The 21888-nt window shown below is 52.2% G+C and overlaps 1 protein-coding gene across 6 annotated transcripts; it reads left to right on the forward strand.

Moving 5' to 3' along the window:
- Positions 1-10540: 10540 nt before the first annotated feature.
- Positions 10541-21855, forward strand: VWA5B2 (von Willebrand factor A domain containing 5B2). 6 transcript variants are annotated; one of them, XM_045851763.1, is made up of 20 exons: positions 10552-10662; positions 11552-11709; positions 11789-11959; positions 13734-13965; positions 14128-14285; positions 14809-14940; positions 15176-15300; positions 15432-15587; positions 16016-16126; positions 16206-16414; positions 16498-16609; positions 17084-17269; positions 18148-18319; positions 18414-18730; positions 19146-19335; positions 19433-19786; positions 20559-20696; positions 20792-20887; positions 20990-21210; positions 21295-21855. In XM_045851763.1, the coding sequence occupies exons 2-20, from the start codon at positions 11571-11573 to the stop codon at positions 21841-21843; spliced, it is 3768 nt and encodes a 1255-aa protein (XP_045707719.1). In that variant the 5' UTR covers positions 10552-10662; positions 11552-11570; the 3' UTR covers positions 21844-21855. The 6 variants fall into 6 exon arrangements, with proteins under 6 accessions (XP_045707717.1, XP_045707719.1, XP_045707721.1 ...); XM_045851765.1 differs by having other exon boundaries at positions 13734-13953; XM_045851761.1 differs by having other exon boundaries at positions 10541-10662; positions 11565-11709; positions 20990-21855.
- The last annotated feature ends 33 nt before the right edge of the window (positions 21856-21888 follow it).

The raw sequence follows: 21888 nt of genomic DNA on the forward strand, positions 1-21888 counted from the left end.
GTTGGTGCACATGGGAGAGGCAGCTGATCCATGTTTCTCTCTCATTGATGTTTTTCTCCCTCTCCTTCTCCTTCCCTTCCCCTCGCTCTAAAAATAAATAAAACCTTTTTTAAAAAAAAGTATTAAATATAAAGTATTATTCTTGCCCTGGTCAGGGGGCTTAGGAGCATTGTCCGGAACACCAAAAGGTTGGAGGGTTAATTCCCAGTCAGGGCACACACCTGGGGTGCAGGTTTGATTCTCGGTGGTGGCACATATGTGAGACAGCTGACCAATGTTTCTCTCCCTCCACTGTCCTCACACACCTTCCCCTCTCTCAAAATTAATAAATGTATCCTTGGGGAGGATTTAAAAAAGAAACAAATGTACATTAAATCAAGGGTGATGGAACATAAATTGGCCACTTGTAAATGGTTCATGGGTGGGTGGGTGGGCTTCTTTATTTGCAACAAATTTTCTGTACACTTGAGATTGTTTCAAATTTTAAAAATATTTTTAAAGTATAAAAGTAATACATGAGTGTTGTAAGAAGTTGAAGAATGCAAATAAATATAGAACCCCTTCTTCCCAATTCTAGTCCCCCTTTCCCTAAAGAAACCATTATTACCAGGTTTATCGTTATCTTTCCAAACCTCATCTGTATTCATGTGACCAGATGAATCTGTAAATTGATACATATGGGAACACCTTTTCTCATTGTGCCAGCTACTAACTTTTTCCTTAGTGTCCTTCACTAAAAAGAAATTTTTATAACATTTTACTTTAAAATAATTTCAGACTTAGAGAAATGTGTCAGAATATTACAAAGAATTCTGCTCTTCCCTTCAGCCAGAGTCCCTAAATGTTAATATCTTGCCACATTTGCTTCATCATTCTCTGTGTCTTTGTTTTCCCCCAAACTGTGAGAGTAAGTTGTAGACATAAGGTTCCTTTAATTCTAAATACCCCAATATGTTGTTTTTACTCATTCTAATTTATTTTATTTTTCAAAGATTTTATTTATTTTTAAATCTTTAAAGATCTTATTTATTTACTTTCAGAGACAGGGGAAGGGAGGGAGAAGGGGAGGGAGAGAAACATCAATATGTGATTGCCTCTTGAGGCCCCCTCACTGAGGACCTGGCCTGCAACCCAGGCATGTGCCTTTACTGGGAATTGAACCAGTGACCCTTTGGTCTGCAGGCGGGCACTCAATCTACTGAGCCACACCAGCTAGGGCTGCTGCTGTTTTTCTTAAGCACAAGGACTTGCCTTATATAACCACAGTACAATTATCAAAATCAGGAAATACACATTGAAAGTGTTATTATCTAATCTATAGAGTTTATCTAATTTTTGTCAATTGTACCACCCATTTCTTTTATAGAAAAAAATTTATCTAAGATCACACTAAATTGTATTTCGTTGTCCTGACTCTTTAGCTTCCAGTAATCTGGAACAGTCCTTTGGGCTTTATCTTTCATGACCTTAACATTTTGGAAGGGTACAGGACATTCATTTTGCAGAATATCCCTCAATTTGGGTTAGTCTGGTGTTTCCTCATAATTAGATTCTGCTGCGCATTTTTGGCAGGAATATCACATAAGTGAAGCTGTGCCTTCTTTGTGCCTCTGATCAGGTCCCATGTGATGTCAATTTGTCCCATTACTGGTGGTGGTAGCTTTGATTACTTGGTTAAGGTGGTGTCTGCAGGTTTCTACGCTGTAAATTGCTGTTTTTCCCTTTGTAATTAATAAGTGCCTTGTGGAGAAACCATACTTAATTTTTATGTACCGTATTTTTAGGACTATAAAATGCACCGGACCAAAAGATGCACCTAGGTTTTAGAGGAGGAAAATAGGAAAGAAAATTCTGAAGCAAAAAATGTGCTGAAATATTTAATAACCTATGACCCCACTCCACCACTGCCCCACCCCCAGCGAGCCAGGTAAGCTACATTCGTACTATAAGACGCACCCCACTTTCCTCCTAAATTTGGGGGAAAGTGCATCCTATAGTCTGAAAATATGGTAATCAAAATCATCAATGTTTTGCAACAAGGATTTATTCTTTTGAAGTGTTTCAGTCCTTCTCCACCACCAGTAAGTGACAGGTTTTCTGCAACATTGTTTTTTTTTAATTGAATTTAATGGGGTGATATTGGTTAATAAAATTATACAGGTTTCAAGTATACAATTCTGTAATACATCAGTTATATATTGTGTGTTCACCACCCAAAATTTAAATTTCCTTCTGTCACCATTTGTCCCCCCTTTACCCTCTTCTACCTCCTCCCACCCCCTTTTCCCTCTGGTAATCACCACACTGTTGTCTGTGTCTGTGAGCTTTTGTTTTCTTTGCTTAATCCCTTCACCTTTTCCACCTGCTTTCACCTGCAAGGCCCCATCCCTCTGTCAGCTGTCAGTCTGTTTTCTATCTCTGAGTCTGTTTCTGTTTTGTTAGTTTATTTTGTTCATTAGATTCCACATATAAGTGAGATCATACGGTATTTGTCTTTCTCTAACTGACTTACTTCATTCGTTATTTTTCTATTAATTGTATAGGTTTTTTAAATTGAAGTTCAATCCATCTAAAATTCACCCTGTGTATGTTGTATAGGAACACAGTCTTCACCTTTCTCCACACAGTGAACCGGTTTTTCCAGCATTACTTACTTAACAACCTATCCCTTCTTTAGTGATGGTGGTGCCACATTTATTGCACATTATGTTTTTGTTTATATTATATTAATTATATTAATTATATTATGTTATATACGTGGTTCGTATTCTCTATTGATCTATTCTTGTACCAGTACCATATCTGGCAGGGTAAGCACTACTCTTTATTATTATTATTTTGTTTTTACATATTGACTTTGCTAATTTTGGAACTTTATTGCTGTATAAATACTGGGGTAAATTTACTACATTTTGGAAAATCCCCACAGCATTTTAATTGGGATTGTGGTGAATGTATAGATTAACTGGGGAAAAAATAACATTGTTATTAAGCCATTCCATTCAAGATAGTGGAATATCAATAATTTCCATCTTATTATTAATGCCATCTATCATGTTCTTTATTTTAACTGTAGTTTCCATACCTAAGAGGTCCACAATCACTTCCTGAAAACACTTGGGGCCACATATTTTTCAGAATTTAGAATATTTCCAACTTAGAGTACAGTAATGCTCTAATAATGCAACACCATGTATTATGTCACAGGGCCTGTGGGATCCAAAACTGTCCTGAAATCAGACACATCCACATTCCTGCTGCAAAACAGATCAATATTCACAATGAATGGGGGAACTGCATACTATATGTGGCTTGTGATCACTCGGGGTTTTTTTTTAAGATTTTATTTATTTTTAGAGAGAGGGAGGGAGGGAGGGAGAGAAACATCAATGTGTGGTTACCTCTCATGTACCCCGCACTGGGGACCTGGCCCGAGAAACCCAGGCATGTGCCCTGACTGGGAATTGAACCAGTGACCCTTTGGTTCGCAGGTTGGCGCTCAATCCACTGAGCCATACCAGCCAGGGCAATAGTTCAGATTTTGGTATTAAATGAATAGTGTCCTGAAACATTTTTTTAAATGCTAGTATTTGAGCTCTGGTTGGCGTGGCTTAGTGGACTGAGCATCAGCCTGAGAATCAAAGGGTTGCCAGTTCGATTCCCAGTCAGGGCACATGTCTGGGTTGCAGGCCAGGTCTTCAGTTGGGGATGTGTGAGAGGCAACCACACATCAATGTTTCTCTCCCTCTCTTTCTCCCTTCCTTCACCTCTCTCCAAAAAGAAATAAATAAAATCTTTTTAAAAAGTAAAATAAAAAATAAATGCTAGGATTTGAGATTTTTTTCTGTTGTTTTGTTATCTTAATTTGGAGTATCCCTAAGATATTTTGATCAGTAGTTCCACTTGGTTATTTGTTTTTTGTTTTTTATTTTTAAAGGTTTTATTTATTTATTTTTAGAGAGAGGCCTAGGGAGGGAGAAAGAGAGGAAAAGAAACGTCAATCAGTTGCCTCTCATATGCACCCCAACTGGGGATCTGGCCCGCAGCTCGGGTGTGCGCCACCTGACCAGGAATTGAACCAGCAACCTCTTGGTTCAGGCCAGTGCTCAGTCCACTGAGCCACACCAGCCAGGGCTGTTTTTTAAATATTTTTTTAAAAACATTACTGACACCTTCTTTTCTCTCCTTATGTATTTATCAAAATTTATTTTAAATTCCTGATCTCTCTATACGAATACTTTGAATATTTCTACCTTAGAAAGCATATGTTGTCTAGTTTATTGTCTTTCCCTTGGACCCCACTAGGTGCCTGGTTAGTTTGGCCTGGGAGCTCCTATTCCCCTGAGGGTACCAGCCATTCTGCCTGGCTAGGAGTGTTGGGAAAGGTCTGAAGGCCCACTCTAGTTCACATCCCAGTGAGTTCAAGGGAAGGGGAAGGAAAGAACCCTAGGGCAGAGGGTATAAAGTACCATAATTGATCACTCCCTGTTTGCTGCCATCCACCAAGAAGTTTAAACCTTTTAAGGTCTTAGGGAGAAACCAGAGGGGAGGAGGTAACTGACCTGCTCTAGGGTTTTGGAAAGAAGGAAGGAAGGAAAGAGTGACTGCCAAGGTGATCCAGTCACCTTCTCATCACTGCCTCTCCTGCCAGGAGTTTGCACTACCTGATATTATCTCTAGAGAACTCTGATAATTGCTTATTTTTATAAAAATGAAGTCACATCATTCTGCAGTTTGCTCTTTTTCTTTCATCAATGCACCTAAGTAGAACCCATTCTTTTTGGCATAACACGATGTTCCATGGTATGGACACACCATCACTTACTCAACAGTTCTCCTTTTGGTGGACATTCAGGTTGTTTCCCTCTTTTTTTTTCCTCTTGTCCCTAAAACAGGTTTATTTGTATCCTTGACCATGTTCCCTTAAACACTCAAGTATTTATTTCTATAGGATAATTTCTCCAGTGTATGGTGGAAGGAATATAGAAAATAGTGGTTACTTCTAGGAGTGGGACAGAGGAAAAAAGAAAGAATAGCTTTTTACTTTCCACTGAACACCCTTTGAAACTTCACATCCTAACTATCTATTAATCTTATAATATTAAAAATATTATAGTCACATATTGTAACAGTATGACTATACTTAATGCCACAGAACTGTGCACTTAAAATGGTGAAGGTGGTAAATTTTGTTATGTATACTTTGCCACAATTTTAAAAAATAGAAAGATATAATTAAATTGAAATAAACACTGTGCGATCACATCATTCCCCAGCTTAAAAGCCCTCAAATGACTTTCCACTTGTTTTCAAGTACATTTGGAAATCCTTAACAAGACTCTAAACCCTGAACAATGCAGTAACTACACAGAACTTTCCTTTATTCCTTGGAAGGCTCCAAGCTTTCTCCTCATAGCTTCTGCACACACTGTTCCCTCTGCTGGAAACCTCCTCTCCCATCCTCTCAGCTAATTCTTACTCCTTCATTTCTCATTGTTCAGAGTGGGGCCTTCTCCCAAGATGGGAAAATTCCCTAATTGTGATGATTGTGTAGAAAAATGCAATTTCTTGTAGCCACCATCATAAACTGAAAAATGAATAATAAAAAGATCTAAACAAATGGAGAAACATACCACATTGAATTAGAAGATTCAATATAGTTGAGTGTGGGCTGCGAACCAAAGCATCGCAGGCTCGATTCCCAGTCAGGGCAGATGCCTGGGTTGTAGGCCACGGCCCCCAGCAACCGCACATTGATGTTTCTCTCTCTCTCTCTTTCCCTCCCTTCTGTCTCTAAAATAAATAAAAATCTAAAAAAAAAAAGATTCAATATAGTAAAGATGTTCCCAAATTGGTAGGTTTAATGCAATTCCTATCACTATCCCAGCAAGATTTTTCGTAGATATAGACAAGATTACTCTAAATTTATGTGGAAAGGCACAGGAACTGGAATAACAAAAACAATTTTGAAAATAAGAATAAAGTGGGAGGAATCACTCTACACAACTTCATGTCATCTTACATATCTTATGTGTCCTCAGTAATCAAGGCTGTTTGGTATTGGCAGGAGGACAGACACACAGACCAATGGAACAGAATCGAGAGTCTGGAAATAGCCCTGCGCAAGTAACCAACTAGTTTTTGACAAAAGGTGCAAAAGCAGTTCAATGGAGGAAGGATAGTCTTTTCAACAAATGGTGCTGGAGCGATTGAGTATCCATAGAGGAAGAAAACAAAACAAAACAAAACCTTGACCCAAATTATTTTGACATATAAAAATTATTTCAAATGAATCAAAATTACATAAAAATTATTTCAAATGAATAAAAAAATTAAATGTAAAACTATAAAACTTTTAGAAGCTAACATAAGAGAAAATCTTTGGGATTTAGGGCTTAGTGAAAGGTTCTTAAAATGATACCAAAAGCATTACCCATAAAAGGAAAACACAATAAATTGAGGTTTTGATGTGTTGGTAAGATGTTAAAAAAAAAAAACAGGGAACCCTTGTATGTTGCTGGTAGGAATGTAAACTTTTTCAGCTGGCATGGAAAACCTCGATAAGTTAAACAGAGAATTACCATATGACCTAGCAACACCCACTCCTGGGTGTGCACCCAGAAGAACTGAGTAGGTGTTCAAACAAAAAGTGGCGCACAAAGGGTCAGAGGAGCACTATTTATAAGAGCCAAGAGGTGGGAAATACCAATGTTTGCAAACTGATGATGGATAAACAAAAGCAGTGCATCTGTACAACGGCATATTGTTCAGCCAAGAAAAGGGAATAAAATACTGATATATACTGCACCATAGGTGAACCTCAGAAACATTATGCTAAGTGAAAGAAGCCAGACACAAAGGCCACATAGTGTAGGATCTGTGTGAAATATGCAAAATAAGGAAGTCTATAGAGACAGAAAGCATATGAGTGATTTCTAGAAGCTGAGAGGAGGGGGAAATGGAGGGTGACTTTTTAATTGATATTGGGTTTCCTTTTGGGGTGATGAAAATGTTCTAGAACTGGATAGTACTGATGGTGGCACAACACTTTATACGTATTAAATGTTAATGGTAAATTTTATTTATCAGTATTTGACCACAATAAGAACAGTGCATTTTATTGTATATAAAGTATGCCTCAATAAAACTGGCACAAAATAATACAGTAATTGGGGCATTAATGGATGCTAACACTTGTAGGCAAGATTTTGCTGAAGATTGGATAGTTACATAGGCTCAAACTATCTCCCCACAAATATACTTATTCAATTACAAAAAGAAAGAACAGCATTACAGGGGAAAAACTTGGCAATCTTACTTGTGATATAATTCACTTCACGTGTCAACTTGGAAGGTGGTTTTGGATGAGAGTAACATTTAAATTAGTGACCTGTAATTAAGCAGACTGTTCTCCATAACAGGGGTGGGCATCATCCAATCAGTTGAAGACCTGAGTAGAATAAAAAGACCAGCCTCTGGTGTGGCTCAGTGGATTGAGCACCAGCCTGAGAACCAAAAGGTCACTGGTTGGATTCCCAGTCAGGGCACATGGCTGAGTTGCAGGCCAGGTCCCTGGCTGGGGGTGTGCCAGAGGCAACCAATTGAGGTTCCTCTCACACATCAATGTTTCTCTCCCTCTTTATTTCTCCCCCCCCCCTCTCTAGAAATGAATAAATAAAATCTTAAGAATAATAATAAGCCCTGGCTGGCATAGCTCAGTGGATTGAGCGCGGGCTGCAAACCAAAGCATCACAGGTTCGATTCACAGTCAGGGCACATGCCTGGGTTGCACCCCAGCAACCGCACATTGATGTTTCTCTCTCTTTCTCCCTCCCTTCCCTCTCTAAAAATAAGTAAATAAAATCTTTAAAAAATAGAATAATAATAATAATAAAGACCAATCTCTCCAGCAAGAGGGCATTCTCTAACAGACTCCTTCAGATTTCACCTGCACCACTGACTCTCCTGAGTCTCCAGCCTGATGGCCCACACTTGCCAGCCACCATAATTGGGTGAGACAATTCCTTATAATAAGCAAATAAATGAAAATATATATAACATAAACACATACATAGATATGGGTATATCTCCTGTTGGTTTTGCTTCTAATTGGAGAACCCTAATACAGCACTTGAATCCAATGATCAAAGTTCGTATCACCAGTAATAGTAACTGACACGCACATCCTAATGTGATGTAGTGAGAAACCTCCATTACTTATACCTTCCAAGAGGGAATAGCCTGAGTCTAATCCTGAGCAAGCAACAAGACAAACCCAAACTGAGGGGCATTCTATGAAAATGGCCAGAACTCTTCAAAAATGTCTGTATTGTGAAAGACAAAAAGAAATGATAATCTATTTCTGATTCAAGTATGAGCCCTTCAAGACAGTCTATATATTTTTGGCTATTACCCACCTTGTCCTTTATGCCTGACACACAGCAGACTACCCAAGCTCCACTCCATTCCTTAGCCCCCCTGCCTAGGACCTCCTCTGCCTCCCGGAACCTGATTCTGCACCCTCTGGAGCTGAGCTGTCCCTTCTCCTCCTTATCATCCTCAGCTGCCTGCCATGCTACACCCCTACCACCAGAGCACTCCCAGCTGGGCCTTAGAGATCCTGCTTGCCACCCCCACAAAGCCCCTTTTCTCCCTAATGCCGCACTGCCCTGCCTCATCCTGCAGGGTGCTTTATGCCTCTTGTAGAGCTGGAGGTGCTGACGTGTCTCTCCCTCCATTTGCCTTCAGCCAAGACAGCCTTCCCAGCAGGACTTCAGGGCTGGTCCAGCTTCCTAGCAAAGCTTGGCTTCTGCCAGTGTGCTATCTAGTCTCTGACAGGAACGCTGTCTTCCTGGAACACTGGGGTACATCCAGGCTCTCCTGGGGACCAGAGAGAAGGACCTCTTACTTCATTTCCATGTGTTTGGGGCCCTCCTAATGACTGCTGCCCTGCAGCTTTGCATTTGGCCTGAGAGCCACATGCAGATTTTGGATCATTTGCAGAAGGGGCAGAGCACAAAACCACCATGGGGAGGTGGCCATTGCCTGGATTTCCCAGAGCCCTTAGGGCTTGGGCTGGTCTTGCCTGGAGCACCAGGAGGGTCTATCTGCCCAGTCACCACCTACTGTTTCTCCTCATGCCTCTAAGAGGGAAGTGCACTCAGAATGAGGCTGGGCATGGGTTCAGCAGAGAACGGAGGAGAGGCGCTCAGACAGTGGGGACCACAGCCAGAGATCCTCCCGGTGGGCTGGGCCATTGGGACGGTGTCACCCTTGTGCATTTCCACCATGAAGTTCCCTGGGAGAAGGCCAAGTGAAGGCCGCCATGCTGAGTGCTTTGAGCAAGGGAAAAGGCTCAGATGCTCGAGAAGGCAGGGGCTCCCCTTGGGGCCAGATGGTGGGTGGTGCTGACCAGAGTCAGAAGAATAAAATGGGGAGGGGTGAGAACCCAAGTCTTGCTTGAAAGCCCACTCCCCACCTGCTGCCCCTCACTCTCAGCTGTCTGCAAGTTCTCTTTGCAGAATCTGAGTGCGGCCTCTGCAAGAAAGCTGGCATGATGGGTGACCCGGCAGCACAGTCACTGGGAACCCCAGGGCCCCCAGGCTCCCCATCAGGGACTGAGGAGAGGTTTTACAGACTTCCTAAGTGTTTGCAGCATAACACTGTCAAGTTGTAGGAAAAATCTGCTAAGATCAAGGAAGCTGTTTCACAAACAGAGATGTTTTTTCATGCTGCAGTGATGGAGTGGGGGTCAGTGCCACAGTTGAGGGCTAGTCTGCAGCCACTAGAAAGTTCTGCAGACTCGAAGGTCTCACTTCCAAGGCAGTGGGCAGCTGAAGTGCAGGGAGTGAAAGCCTGAGGTGGTGATCCTGCCCACCCTCCCCGCCCTCAGAAAAAGTGGGGAGGTTGTACTGCAGTGGCGGGGAGGCTGTCTGCTTTCTGGCCGGGGAAGTCGCTGCAGTGAGGGAGATCCCTGCTTGGAGTGAGTGGTCACTGAAGTGGTCGCACAAGCTGAAGATACCTGCAGGCCTGCGACGTTTCTGCAGTGACGAAGGGGCACTCCGCGAAGGAAAGGGGATGGCGTGCTGGGGATCGGGGTTCGCTGCAGTGATGAGGGAGGGTCACTGCAGAGATGGGGAGCCTAGCTGGAGCTGGGGGACGCGGCGCGAGGGCTGACGCTGGGATGGCTGTGGCCGCTGCAGTGCTAGGGGGCTGCAGGCTGAGCAGTTCAGCTGCATGTGCAGGACGCCTCCCCTCCGGAAGGACAGAGAGGGTGGGGCCTCGGAGGCCTCAGCCCGCCCGGCGGGGGATGTGGCTGAGCGGCGGCGGGGACGCGGTCGCTGCACTGCGGAGCCCTGTCTGGCTGGAGCCGCCGGGCCGGCGCGGAGGCGGCCCGCACACCGGGTGGGAGGGGCTGGAGGCGGAGGAGCGGCGGCCCGCCGCAGCGGCAGGCGGGGCCGAGGGCCGGAGGGGCGGCCCTTCTGAGCCGGGGCGGGACCAGCACCCTCAGGGCCGACGCCCCTGAGCGGACTCCGAGCGGCCACTGCGGGAGTCTGGAGCGGGAGCCCCGCAGGTGCGGAGCTGAGCGCGGCCCCCGGCGCAGAGGCGGCGCGGCTCACCTGGTCCCGTCCTGGCGCCCGCAGCTCCGCCGAGGACGCGACGGTGAGGCCGGGGCTGCCTGCGGGGAGGGGGCGATCCCGAGACCCGGCCAACAGCATCCCTGACGGCTTGGCTGGAGGGGGAGGTGGGGGGGGGGGCGACCGCAGCCCCCACCACACAAACACGCGCGCTCACACGCGCGCGCGCGCACACAGACACACCGATGAGCTCCGCCAGGGTGGGAGCGGGGCCCTGGACGGACCCCCGCTGGCCCCACACTTCTCCGGGCCGTGGCTCCGAAAGACCCCTCCTTTCGCCTCGCCACCTCGCTCTTCTGGTCCCGACCCCCGCCCCTCCGGCCCGCAGCCCCTCCCAGCGGCCCGGTCAGATGGGGCGCCGGAGGGAGGAAGCCTGCGGGCCGGGGCTGCCCGTCCGCCCCGCCCCCGCTGCCCCTTGCTGGGCGGGGGTCGCCCAGGAGCACGCTAGCCCTTTAAAACCCTGCTCGGCACCCAGAGCGTCTTCCACCCCCCGCCCGCTCCACTTCCGACAGCTGGCGGCTGCCGGGGCCCCGGGGGCCGCAGGTACGCGCGGCGGTGAGGCCGGGGAGCGGTCGGGGAACAGCTGTGAGGCCCCCGCCCCACCCCGCCCTCCGCCCCTGGAGAAGCGGGACCGCTCGGCGCCCCGAGCGCCGGTTAATCATTAACCCTCCGCGCCCCGGTCCCGCGCTGCCGGGAGCTGCGCGGCGCCCCGGCTTCCCAGGTAACGGGCGAGGATGCGGGTCTCGCTTCCCCCTTCCTGCCTCCTCCGCGCCCGCCCCTCTGCACCTGTCGGCCGGCTCCAGCCCCGGGTCAGCCCTGCGGGTTCCGGCCTCCTGCGCGAGTTAGGAAGCTCCCGCGGGCTTTCCCGCGCGCGGGGGTTGCCTTGGGCTCACCCTGCGCACCCCTTCACCCAGCACCCCTCCCCAGGGCACCATGCCCGGCTTGTACTGCCCCTCCAGCTGGACGCCGCTGCCCCTCACCGACTCCTGGGTCCGGGCCTGCGCCAACGGACCCTGCCTCAGCCTGCGGGCCCGGCTCACCTACCACAACCCGCAGGCGCAGCCAGTGGACGGTGAGGCCCGGAGGGGACGCAGGGCGCTGGGCAGCGGGTGCAGGGCGGAAGCCGACGCCGCTCGTGCCCCCCGCCCCAGGTGTGTTCGTGTACCCGCTGGCCGAGGCCGAAGTGGTGTCAGGCTTTGAGGCAGAGGCTGCGGGACGGCGGGTCTCCTTCCAGCTGCAGAGCAGGCGTCGTTCGCAGGGCGCGTGCTGCCGCGCACTGGGTCCCGCGTTGGGGGCCTCGATGCCCCGCCGCTGTGCGCAGGGTGAGTCCAGGGAACCCTGGCCGCAAGCCAGTCTGTTCCTGCACCTGCTTTGCTTGCGTCCCGCGCTTCCTCCTCCCCATCCTGCCCCCTCCGGCCACTGATTCTTTTTTCCACTCATTGATTCATCCCTTTATTCAACAGTTACTGAGTGCACACCTGGCACAGGCCAGGTGCTGGGGGACCGTGACCCAGGCCTGACCCAAGGGTTTCGGCCAGGGAGAGAGACACAGCAGGCAGTCACACACGTCTGTCGCCCCTTCTGGAGCACTAGCTCCGGAGCTGGGACAGGGTTTCAGTCACTTCCGAGTCCCAGCATCTCGCACCACAAAGGGGCTGGGTGGGGGCTGGGTGAGGATGGAAGCCAACTCCTGTGTTAGTTTTTATGAAGTGCACTTCATTCTTTTATTTACTCATTTGTCCATTCATTTGATTTCCGCACATGGGATTGACCATTCGAGTGAGAAGTGGGACAGAACCCAGTGGTGTTGAAAGTTGGCGTAAACCCAGCAGATAGCTAGAAGCCAGAGTAGGAATGTTCCAGAAGGAAGTGGAGCCATCATTTGACTGGTAGGAAGGGGGATGTGGTGAAGCGGGGAGGAGAAAGGCACTCCAGGCAGGGGCGATGGTGTAAGTGGAGGTTTGGAACTAAGTTGTGCTGGGGGATGGCTGTGAAATACCCCGTGTGTATTGTGATTTACATCTGACAAACCCAGTCGCTGGTGTCATCTCGTTTGAATTTAGAGCGGTATGTGATGAATCCAAGCGTAGTTCTCCTTCTCACTTTTATTGTGACAGAAGTAACAGCAATGGTCTCCTAGGTGTTGGGTGCTTTGCATGTGTTATTTCGTTTATTCCTCACAATGATCTTCGAGATATAATCACTATGGCCCCCCATTTTATGGATGAGGAAACTTAGGCTTCTCAAAACAAGAGAGTCACTAGCCACAGAGCCGAGGCTCAAACTGTGCTCTCTCCATGGTGACAGGTGTCCTCAAGCCTCAGCTGGCTGAGAAGGAAGCCCCTTTCTTCCTTCTTACCTCCCGTGTTTCCCCCCTTCACTTATTCAGCAAGCATTTCTCAAAAGAATGGATAAGTGATTACTGTGGAGAAGGGAGGTGAAGTAGGGCTGCCGCTGCGCCCACCGCCCACCTGGCGTTTCCATAGCAGCAGGGCTCCCCCATCTCCAAACAAGCCTGTGGTCTAGGTAAAAGGATGCACTTGGTGTGCAAACACAGCTTCACACCCTCTGGCAGCTTCCAGGCAGATTACTGCTCCTGAAGTCCTCTTGGGTCCGAAACTCTGAAGCCCTCCCAGTGGGCAGTGGGGAAGTCCTTTCTACTCATGAGCAGGGGCTTTGGGGGTCCCAGGCTACGGGAGTTGTCAGACCACAAGGGATGGCCCTTTAGGCAGATTATGCCCAAGGGTTGAGTGGATAGGGACAGACAGGGGCGGAGGGACAGAGGGGATGAGTCCCCTAGGACCTTGGCATGGTGTGGGCATGCACGGCCTCCTCAGCCCTCCCTTAGCAGTGTTGTTTGTCACTGCTCCCTTTTATAATGACAGCCAGATCCTCTCAACATCCATCCACCTCTCTTCCTACTGCCGGTCATCTCATGTCTCCATCCTGCATCACCCGTGCACTAGCCTGTGGTCTCTCCAGCCACACCAAGCACCCTTTGCCCAGGCCCCCCTGACTCAGTGCCTGCTCCACCCCTACCTTCCCTCATCTTTTCTGCTTCCAGCCCCCTCTGACCCCCTTTCTCACTCATCATAGGTCATCTTGTCTTGGATCTGGCCCAGTCCCGGTCCACACTGGTGCTGCCCACTGGCCTCATCACCCCAGCGGGCACCATGACAGTGACCCTGTGCAGCAGCCAGGCGCTGCCCTCAAGGCCTGATGGGGTGCTGCGTGTGGCTCTGCCCTCTGTGCTCACCCCACTGGCCCTGCCAGGTCCTCCGGGCGCCCCCAGACCTCCGGGGCTCTGTGACGACAGGTTGGGCCTATGGTGATTCTCTTCGTCCCTCCCTCGGCTTCTGTGGGTCTAGTGCGGGTGAGGGGGCTTTGGCAGGGTGCCCCTGGGATGGGCAGGGTGGAGAAGGGGCCAGTCAGCCAGAGGGTTTAAGGGTCTCGGTGGTGGCCCAGTGACTCTCCTTATGCTACCTTCCAGCCCCACCAGCTGCTTTGGGGTGGGCAGCCCTCAGGATGAAGGTCCGGCCTGGGAAGAGCCAGCTGCCCCTCCGGACGTGTTCTTAGGCCCTGCCCGCTGCCCTGCCCCGTACACCTTCTCCTTCGAGATGCTCGTGACTGGGCCGTGCCTACTGGCAGGTGGGTGCCCCTCCCAGCGTAGCTGACTGGGAAATCATTCAAGGCTCAGGGATGGGAGGAACACAGGACAAAAAGAAGACAGGGACCTAAGACATAGAAACCTCTAGTCTCACAGTGGGGGAGCATCCTCTGGACATTTCTGTACAACACACACACACCCCTCAGTTTGTCAGTGTCATTTATTTACATACCACTCCACTTACCGATGGGAAGAGAGAGGCTTTCAGTGAGAGCAGTCCAAATGGTGAAGTGGAGTTTCCTCGTGCGAGAAGTGGGGGAGAATGCTAAATCAGTAATTGGTTTGACCAGCCGGGAAACGAGCTGGGAATCTGCCTCCCAGCCCATGGAAGCAGGGAAACCCCCTCTGGTCCATTCCAGTCTGTGATCGGGCTGAGAGAGCTGAACTGAATCAGTTGTGGCCCTTGGCCCCCCACCTCCATGGTCTGCAAAGGTGATGTTTATGCTATTGGTGCTGACTCGGAGTGGGGTGATTATCACCCCTCCCCGCCTCTATGTCTCTCAGGCCTGGAGAGCCCCTCTCATGCTCTGCGGGCAGATGCCCCACCTCATGCCAGCTCTGCAGCCACCATCTGTGTCACACTGGCTGAGAGCCACCGCTGTGACCGGGCCTTGGAGATCCTGCTACACCCCAGTGGTGAGAGCCTGGGGCACACCGTGGGCCAGCTCTGACCAGCTTCAGGACCACCTGGGTAGCATTTTTCAAGTTTAGATGTTCAGGCTCAAAGCCAGATGGACTGAGTCAGCTGTGAGGGTGGGCCTGGTGGTGCAAGGAGGCTGGACCTTCCAGGTCCTCCCAGGACATTGGGACTGGGCAGTTGGGATCCAAAGACAGAGACTTCCCCGACAGAGTTGTGTCCCCTCCTCCCCAGAGCCCCACCAGCCACACCTGATGCTGGAGGCTGGCAGTCTGAGTTCAGCAGAATATGAGGCCCGGGTGAGGGCCCGCCGGGATTTCCAGAGGCTCCGGCGAAGGAACAGTGATGTGGACCGGCAGGTATAGCTGCCTGGGGGCCTGACCTGGCTGCTAGAAAGATAGAAAGAGGCCCCGGGGCTGGGTCCTGCTGCCAGCCCAGGTTGGAGCTGCACTGAGCCTGGCCCCAGATGCATCTGGGCTCCCATGTTCAGGTGTGGTTCCTGCAGCGGCGCTTCCACAAGGACATCCTGCTGAACCCCGTGCTGATGCTGAGCTTCTGCCCAGACCTGAGCGCGAAGCCGGGACACCTGGGCACAGCTACGCGAGAGCTCCTCTTCCTGTTGGATGGCAGCAGCGCGGCACACAAGGCCTGTGGGGGCGCGGTGTGGGCAGACCTGGGGTGGGTGGGACGGCGGGCTGAGGTGGGCTGCAGCTTGTGTGCACGCACACACTTGCTCTCGCCTTCTCATACACAGACGTTCACTCCCAGACTCCAAGAGCCTCTCCCATACGTAAAGTTGCATTCAGACACACCTAATCCCAAAGCCAAGTGTCATACACACATCCAGAGTCACATACATAAAGGTCTCGCACACACTCAGAGTCTCCCTCACATTCCCAGGTCCTCATTCCCAGAGTCTTTCTCAGAAGGTCTCACACACAGGGCCTCTCCCAGATTAGCACATCCACGCCCTCGTTTTACACATGACCTGGAAAAGGCCCACGATCTGGTGTTGCTTACTCTCTACCAGGGCCGTGGGACCTGCCTCATGCTGCCCTCCCTCCTCCTCCCCAGGATGCCATCGTTTTAGCCGTGAAGTCGCTCCCGTCCCAGACTCTCGTCAACCTGGCCATGTTTGGCACCTTGGTGCAGCCCCTCTTCCCAGAGAGCAGGCTTTGCAGTGATGTGAGTGTGGTCCGGGATCTGGGGGTCTAGAGGGGACGTTTTTGCCCCACGTGGCCCAGCCCATGCCTTCTCTCTCCAGGACACGGTGAGGCTGGTCTGTGAGAGTGTCGAGACCCTGCAGGCGGTGGGAGGTCCCCCAGACGTGCTGGCTGTGCTGGACTGGGCCATGAGGCAGCCCCAGCACAGGGCCCACCCTCGGCAGCTGTTCCTGCTCACTGCTGCCTCACCTACCACTGTCACTACCCACCAAACCCTGGAGCTCGTGAGGTGGCACAGGGGGGCAGCAAGGTATGGGGTGGGCAGAGACAGGGGCCTGAGATCGACCCCCTGAGAGGGTCCCGAAGGTCACCGGGCTTCTCTTCTTTCATCAGGTGCTTCTCCTTTGGGCTAGGGCCTGCCTGCCACCAGCTGCTCCGGGGTCTGTCTGCCCTCAGCAGGGGCCAGGCCTACTTCCCGAGGCCTGGAGAGAGGCTGCAGCCCATGGTGAGCTTCAGCCCAGGGCCTGTTCCCTACTCCTGGAAGTCCTTCCCCTGAGTTACACTGAGTCTCAACCAGAACCCAGTCCAGTTGTGGGGTCTCCTGGCTTCTCTCCCCCACTCCAGTCCCTACTCTCCCCTGAGATGCCAATCAGGGGAGGAGCTACAGGTGCTGCTGTGTGGGGCTTCAGGAGGCTAAAGGTGGAGGGGCATAGCCTCTGACCACCCCCCAAATACTATTCTTAGTGTGTCCGAGTACTGAGTTGTATCCTCGCTAAGTCTTGCCTCGTTCACATGGCACAGCTCAGGCCAGGAGACGGACCAAGCCCTGAGGACTGAGCATTCAGCCCCCTTGCTTGTTCCTAGCCCGGTTCCTTCCCCTGACCCCAGCCTGACCCTGATCCCCTCAGCCAGAGGCTCTGCTGTCAGCTGTGTGGCACCTCTTTCTCTCCCATGGCCTCCCTCTGGCCGCCCCTCACAGCTGGTGCAGGCTCTGCGGAAGGCACTGGAGCCCGCTCTGAGTGACGTCTCTGTGGACTGGTTTGTGCCCGATGCGGTGGAGGCACTGCTGACCCCCCGGGAGATCCCAGCACTCTACCCCGGGGACCAGCTGCTCGGTTACTGCTCACTCTTTAGGGTGGATGGCTTCCGGCCCCGCGCCCCTGGGGTAGGCCTGGGCTGGGGTGTGGGAGGTGGGCCTGGGGTGGCAGAAGCCCCTGCATCTCTTCCAAACCCTTCTCCCATTTCCTGTGCCTGTCCACCAAGGTCTCCCTCCACCTCCAGGCCTCCTCAGAGATCCACCAGGCCCCCCGAGGTGACTACAACCCACCTGCTCTCAAGGTCTTCCCCTGAGTTGTCCTTTGAAGTGTTGCCCTTGGCTTTTACCAAAGGTCACCAGATTACACAGACACAGAGAACAGCTCAGCATTTGCTGTGAGATTTTTGTCAAAAGTTGCTCATTACTTCACAGAGTGCCCTACAGAAGGCGTCATCGGGTTATTTCCTGTAACGTTTAGGGACAGATGGAGCACAGTCTAGATGAAACCTCAGGTCTCAGCTCTGCCAGGCACTAGCCATTTGACTTTGGGCTAGTCGAGTTGCCTCTCTGAGACGCTTCCTGGGACTCAGTTTTTTTCATAGGATCGTTGTAACAAGAGGTTACAATGTACACGCTCTTGGTAGGGTACCTGACACATAGTAGGAGTTGGAGACATGATAGTTATTTTTATCATGAAAAGCTTTCTCTTGAAGAAAAAGAACTAAGCATGCTTCTTCCTCTTCCTTTTTGATCATGAAAACTATATAATGGACTGTTTGCCTTTTTGCCTGGTTGCCAGGAAGCTCAGGGCCAGACCTGAAGCTCAGCCACAGCAGCTCTGGTAACCCTGTGGTTAGTACGGATGCTTCTCCTTCCTTAGTACTAGGCTTTCATTTCTGGTTTGTTAACTTTATTGCCTCCTGCAGTCGGCCACCTTAAATCCTGTTTGGAAAGAGGCAGCATCGAACTACAGTCTGGTTCTTTTCCCAATGGCTGTTCTTCTCTAGGGCCAAGAACCTGGCTGGCAGAGCTTGGGTGGCTCCGTCTTCCCATCCCCAGAGGAGGTGCCATCCGCCACCAGCCCTGGCACTGATCCCACTGGCACCTCAGAGCCAGTGGGAACGGGCACCGCGTCAGGAGAGCTGTCCAGCCCGTGGGCTGCTGGGGACTCAGAGCAGAGTGAGAGCTGGGTATATGTGTGTGGGTATGTTGGGGCGGGGGGGAGGGCAGTGGGAGAGGCCAGGGCCGGGGTCCATTCTCTTGCCTCCATTAGGTGCTGATGCTCTGACGGACCCAGTCACGGACCCTGGACCCAACCCCTCTTCTGACACAGCCATATGGCGTCGCATCTTCCAGTCCTCGTACATTCGGGAGCAGTATGTGCTCACCCACTGCTCTGCCAGCCCCGAGCCAGGCCCGGGCTCCACGGGCAGCAGCGAGTCCCCCAGATCCCAGGGCCCCGGCTCCCCGGAGGGCAGTGCCCCTCTGGATCCCCCCTCTCAGCAGGGCTGCCGCAGCCTTCCCCTGAGCGGGGAACCTGCAGGCTCCCGCTCCTGCCCTCTGCCTCCACCCCCACTGGCTCCAGTCAAGGTGAGATTCAGTTTGCATCCGTTCACCACAGTGAGCCCGCAGAGATGACACCAGGCAGCGTGCAATGACAAGCACAGGGTCGTGGTGTTCTGGGGGCTGAGAGTCAGGGTGGCTAACCCCGTCCAAGGGAGTCAGGAAAGCAGGGGCCATATCTGGAAGAGCAGGGAGAAGTGAGCCAGGCAGAGGGACACGGCATGAACAAACACAGATGAATGACCACCTTAAGTGAGAAACAGAGTGTGGAGCGAGATGGCACTGGGGCGTCAGAGCCCACGAGCAGCCTGGTCTTTCTCCTAAGGGTGGCGGCAGGGGACCAGGGTTTCAGGCAAAGGGGCATGTGGCCAGTTGTGGGTGTATGTGTGATGGCCAGGAGCTCTGCACTTCTTGACTGGTGGGTTCCGTTTCTCACATGCAGGCTGGGGCCTTGAGTGCTGAGGTGCTGGGCCGTCGACGCAGAGCGGCTCTGGCTGGCCGAAGCCTCTCATCACCCCCAGGCCGGGTGAACCCAGTCCTTGGCCGTCCCCGGCACCCCTCTCTGGGTGCAGCACCAGAAAGGACAGGCCCTGAGTCAGGGCAGCAGCTGGGACAAGGCGTCGATGACTCAGGTGAGGGGTGGATGGAGAGTTGGATTCGGACACCGAGATCTTGGGAAGGTGGAGTCCAGGGCTCCACCCTGCCCCATCCCTGCCATTGTCTCCTCAGGAACCCTGCTCTCCCCAGCCCCCATGGACTGGGACATGTGGATGGAGCCACCCTTCTTGTTCACGGCCGTGCCCCCCGACGGGGAACCGGCCACCCCGGCAGTGCCACTGCCTCCCCAGGCCCCACGCTGCCATGTGGTGATCCGGGCCCTGTGTGGGGAGCAGCCTATGTGCTGGGAGGTGGGTGTTGGACTAGAGACACTTTGGGGGCCTGGGGATGATGGCTCACGGCCTCCATCATCCCCTGGAAGAGAAGGCGCTTGGGACCAAGCACTCCATCGGCTGACAGCGGCTTCCGTGGTCCGGGACAATGAGCAGCTGGCTCTCCGAGGGGCTGAGACCATGGCGGACTGGGGTGAGTTGCTGGCGGGGCCCCACCAGGGACCAAGGGACCTGTATGGGGCGGAGTGGCAGAGGAGCCGGTCTGTGTGTCTGATCGCTCTCTGCACCTCACTTTGCACACAAACGACTTGAGGGGGCTCACCCACACTAACGAGGAAAAAAGGAGGCGGGGCAATGGGAAAAATGGATAATAAAAGGGATGGGAGAATAAAATTTTATTAAAGATGCACACCATGAGGTTATGTGCCTTTTCGAGCATGGGACCCAAAATTAGAAAGCTTCTTAGCAACCACCAGAGGGAAATGAGATCTTGTAAGGATTCTCAGTGCCCATAACATAAAAACAAATGTCATTCAGGAAGACTATTCAAGTCATACACGGTTAAAACTTCGGTTCTTCAGTTACATTAGCTATTCTCCAAGTGCCTACCAGTCACACATGACTAGCGGCTACCACACTGGATCATGCAGATAGAGAACAGTTCCATCATCACAGGAAGTTCTGTCGGACAGTGCTCAACTGCGTGGATGGAAAGGCGCCAGTCAGTGCTTCCTGAATGGTGGGCGGCCCGGAGGCCTAGCCCTGCTGTGGGTGGGAGGTTCAACCTAACCCCACCTTGTCCAAGTCAAAAAGTCCAAACTGGTCCTGACCCTGAGAAACTCCACTCCGTTCAAGGACAGAGAAGCTGTGGGAACACCGAGATTTTTTCTATGGAGCTCTCTGTAGAGGGTGGGTGGTGGGCGCGCACCCCATCCTGTTCAGCAAACTGCTCCCTGATTTCACAGGCCATGCCCGGAGGTCCCGGCTCCGAGCCCTTCAGACAAGCAAGGTCAGCTCTGCCCCCTCCTGCTTCACCTGCCCCGTAGCTGTGGATGCTGCCACTAGGGAGGTCCTGCCCTCAGCCCTGCAGGTGCGGAGCTCAGGTAGAGTCCCTCCTGGGTAAGCTCTTAGTGCTGGTCCTTATCTCACTGGCTATCCTCCCAGACAAACCTCAGCCCTGTCTCCTGTGCCCCTGCAGAGCCAGCTGAGCCCCCAGGCACCCCAGCATGCACCCCTCCTGCTTCTCAGGGCCCTCTAGATGCAGCGCTTCTCCCCACAGCTGTCCGCTGTAAAGGTAACACTCAAGTTTGGGGAAGTGGTAGGGAGCACCTGGGCTAAGGGGTCACCATGGCACTGCCTGGTTCTGAGGCAGGACTTCAGGGTGGCTCTCTGGCAGGTGGCTTGGATCCGGACCAAAATGACAACTCCAAGTCTGCTTTGGGGGACCCTGCAGCCCCTACTGGAGGTCCTCAACACATGTCCCCACAGCCTCCTTTGAGGCTCGGTCTGGGTCGCTGGAAGACTGCAGGCCCAGAAAGCAGTAGACTCTGCAGCCCCAACACGCGCCAGACAAGTGGTGGCCACAGTGAAGGCAGCGACCATGACTATCTGCCCTTGGTGAGGACTCGGGAGGTGGAGGGTGGTGTTGCCAGGGCCAGGGCTGTCTCAGCTCACTTCTCCCCCCACCTCCTCTCTCCTCAGGTGCGGTTGCAGGAGGCCCCCGGCTCCTTCCGCCTGGACGCCCCCTTCTGCACTGCGGTGCACATCCCACAGGAGCGCCTGTGCCGGGCCTCACCCTTCGCTGCGCACCGCGCCAGCCTCAGCCCCACCTCAGCCTCATCTCCCTGGGCACTCCTGGGCCCTGGTGTCAGCCAGGGTGACAGTGCCACGGCTTCCTGCAGCCCATCCCCCAGCTCAGGCTCTGAGGGTACAGGCCAGGTGGACAGCGGGCAGGGTTCAGACACAGAGGCCTCAGAGGGTGCAGGAGGGCAGGGTGGTGCCGACCTTCGGGGCAGGACCTGGGCCACCGCAGTGGCACTTGCGTGGCTGGAGCATCGCTGTGCTGCTGCCTTCAGCGAGTGGGAACTGGCAGCAGCTAAAGCTGACTGTTGGCTGCGGGCACAGCACTTGCCCGACGGCCTTGACCTGGCTGCCCTCAAGGCTGCCGCCCGGGGTCTCTTCCTGCTGCTACGCCACTGGGACCAGAACCTGCAGCTACACCTGCTGTGTTACAGCCCAGCAAATGTGTGAAGGTTGCCCACTGCTGGGGCTGGTGCCCCCCAGCAGACTCAAGTC

This window comes from Phyllostomus hastatus, unplaced genomic scaffold (genome assembly GCF_019186645.2).
Source record: "Phyllostomus hastatus isolate PE091 unplaced genomic scaffold, TTU_PhHast_1.1 phas_contig_86, whole genome shotgun sequence".
Classification (NCBI taxonomy): Eukaryota; Metazoa; Chordata; class Mammalia; order Chiroptera; family Phyllostomidae; genus Phyllostomus; species Phyllostomus hastatus.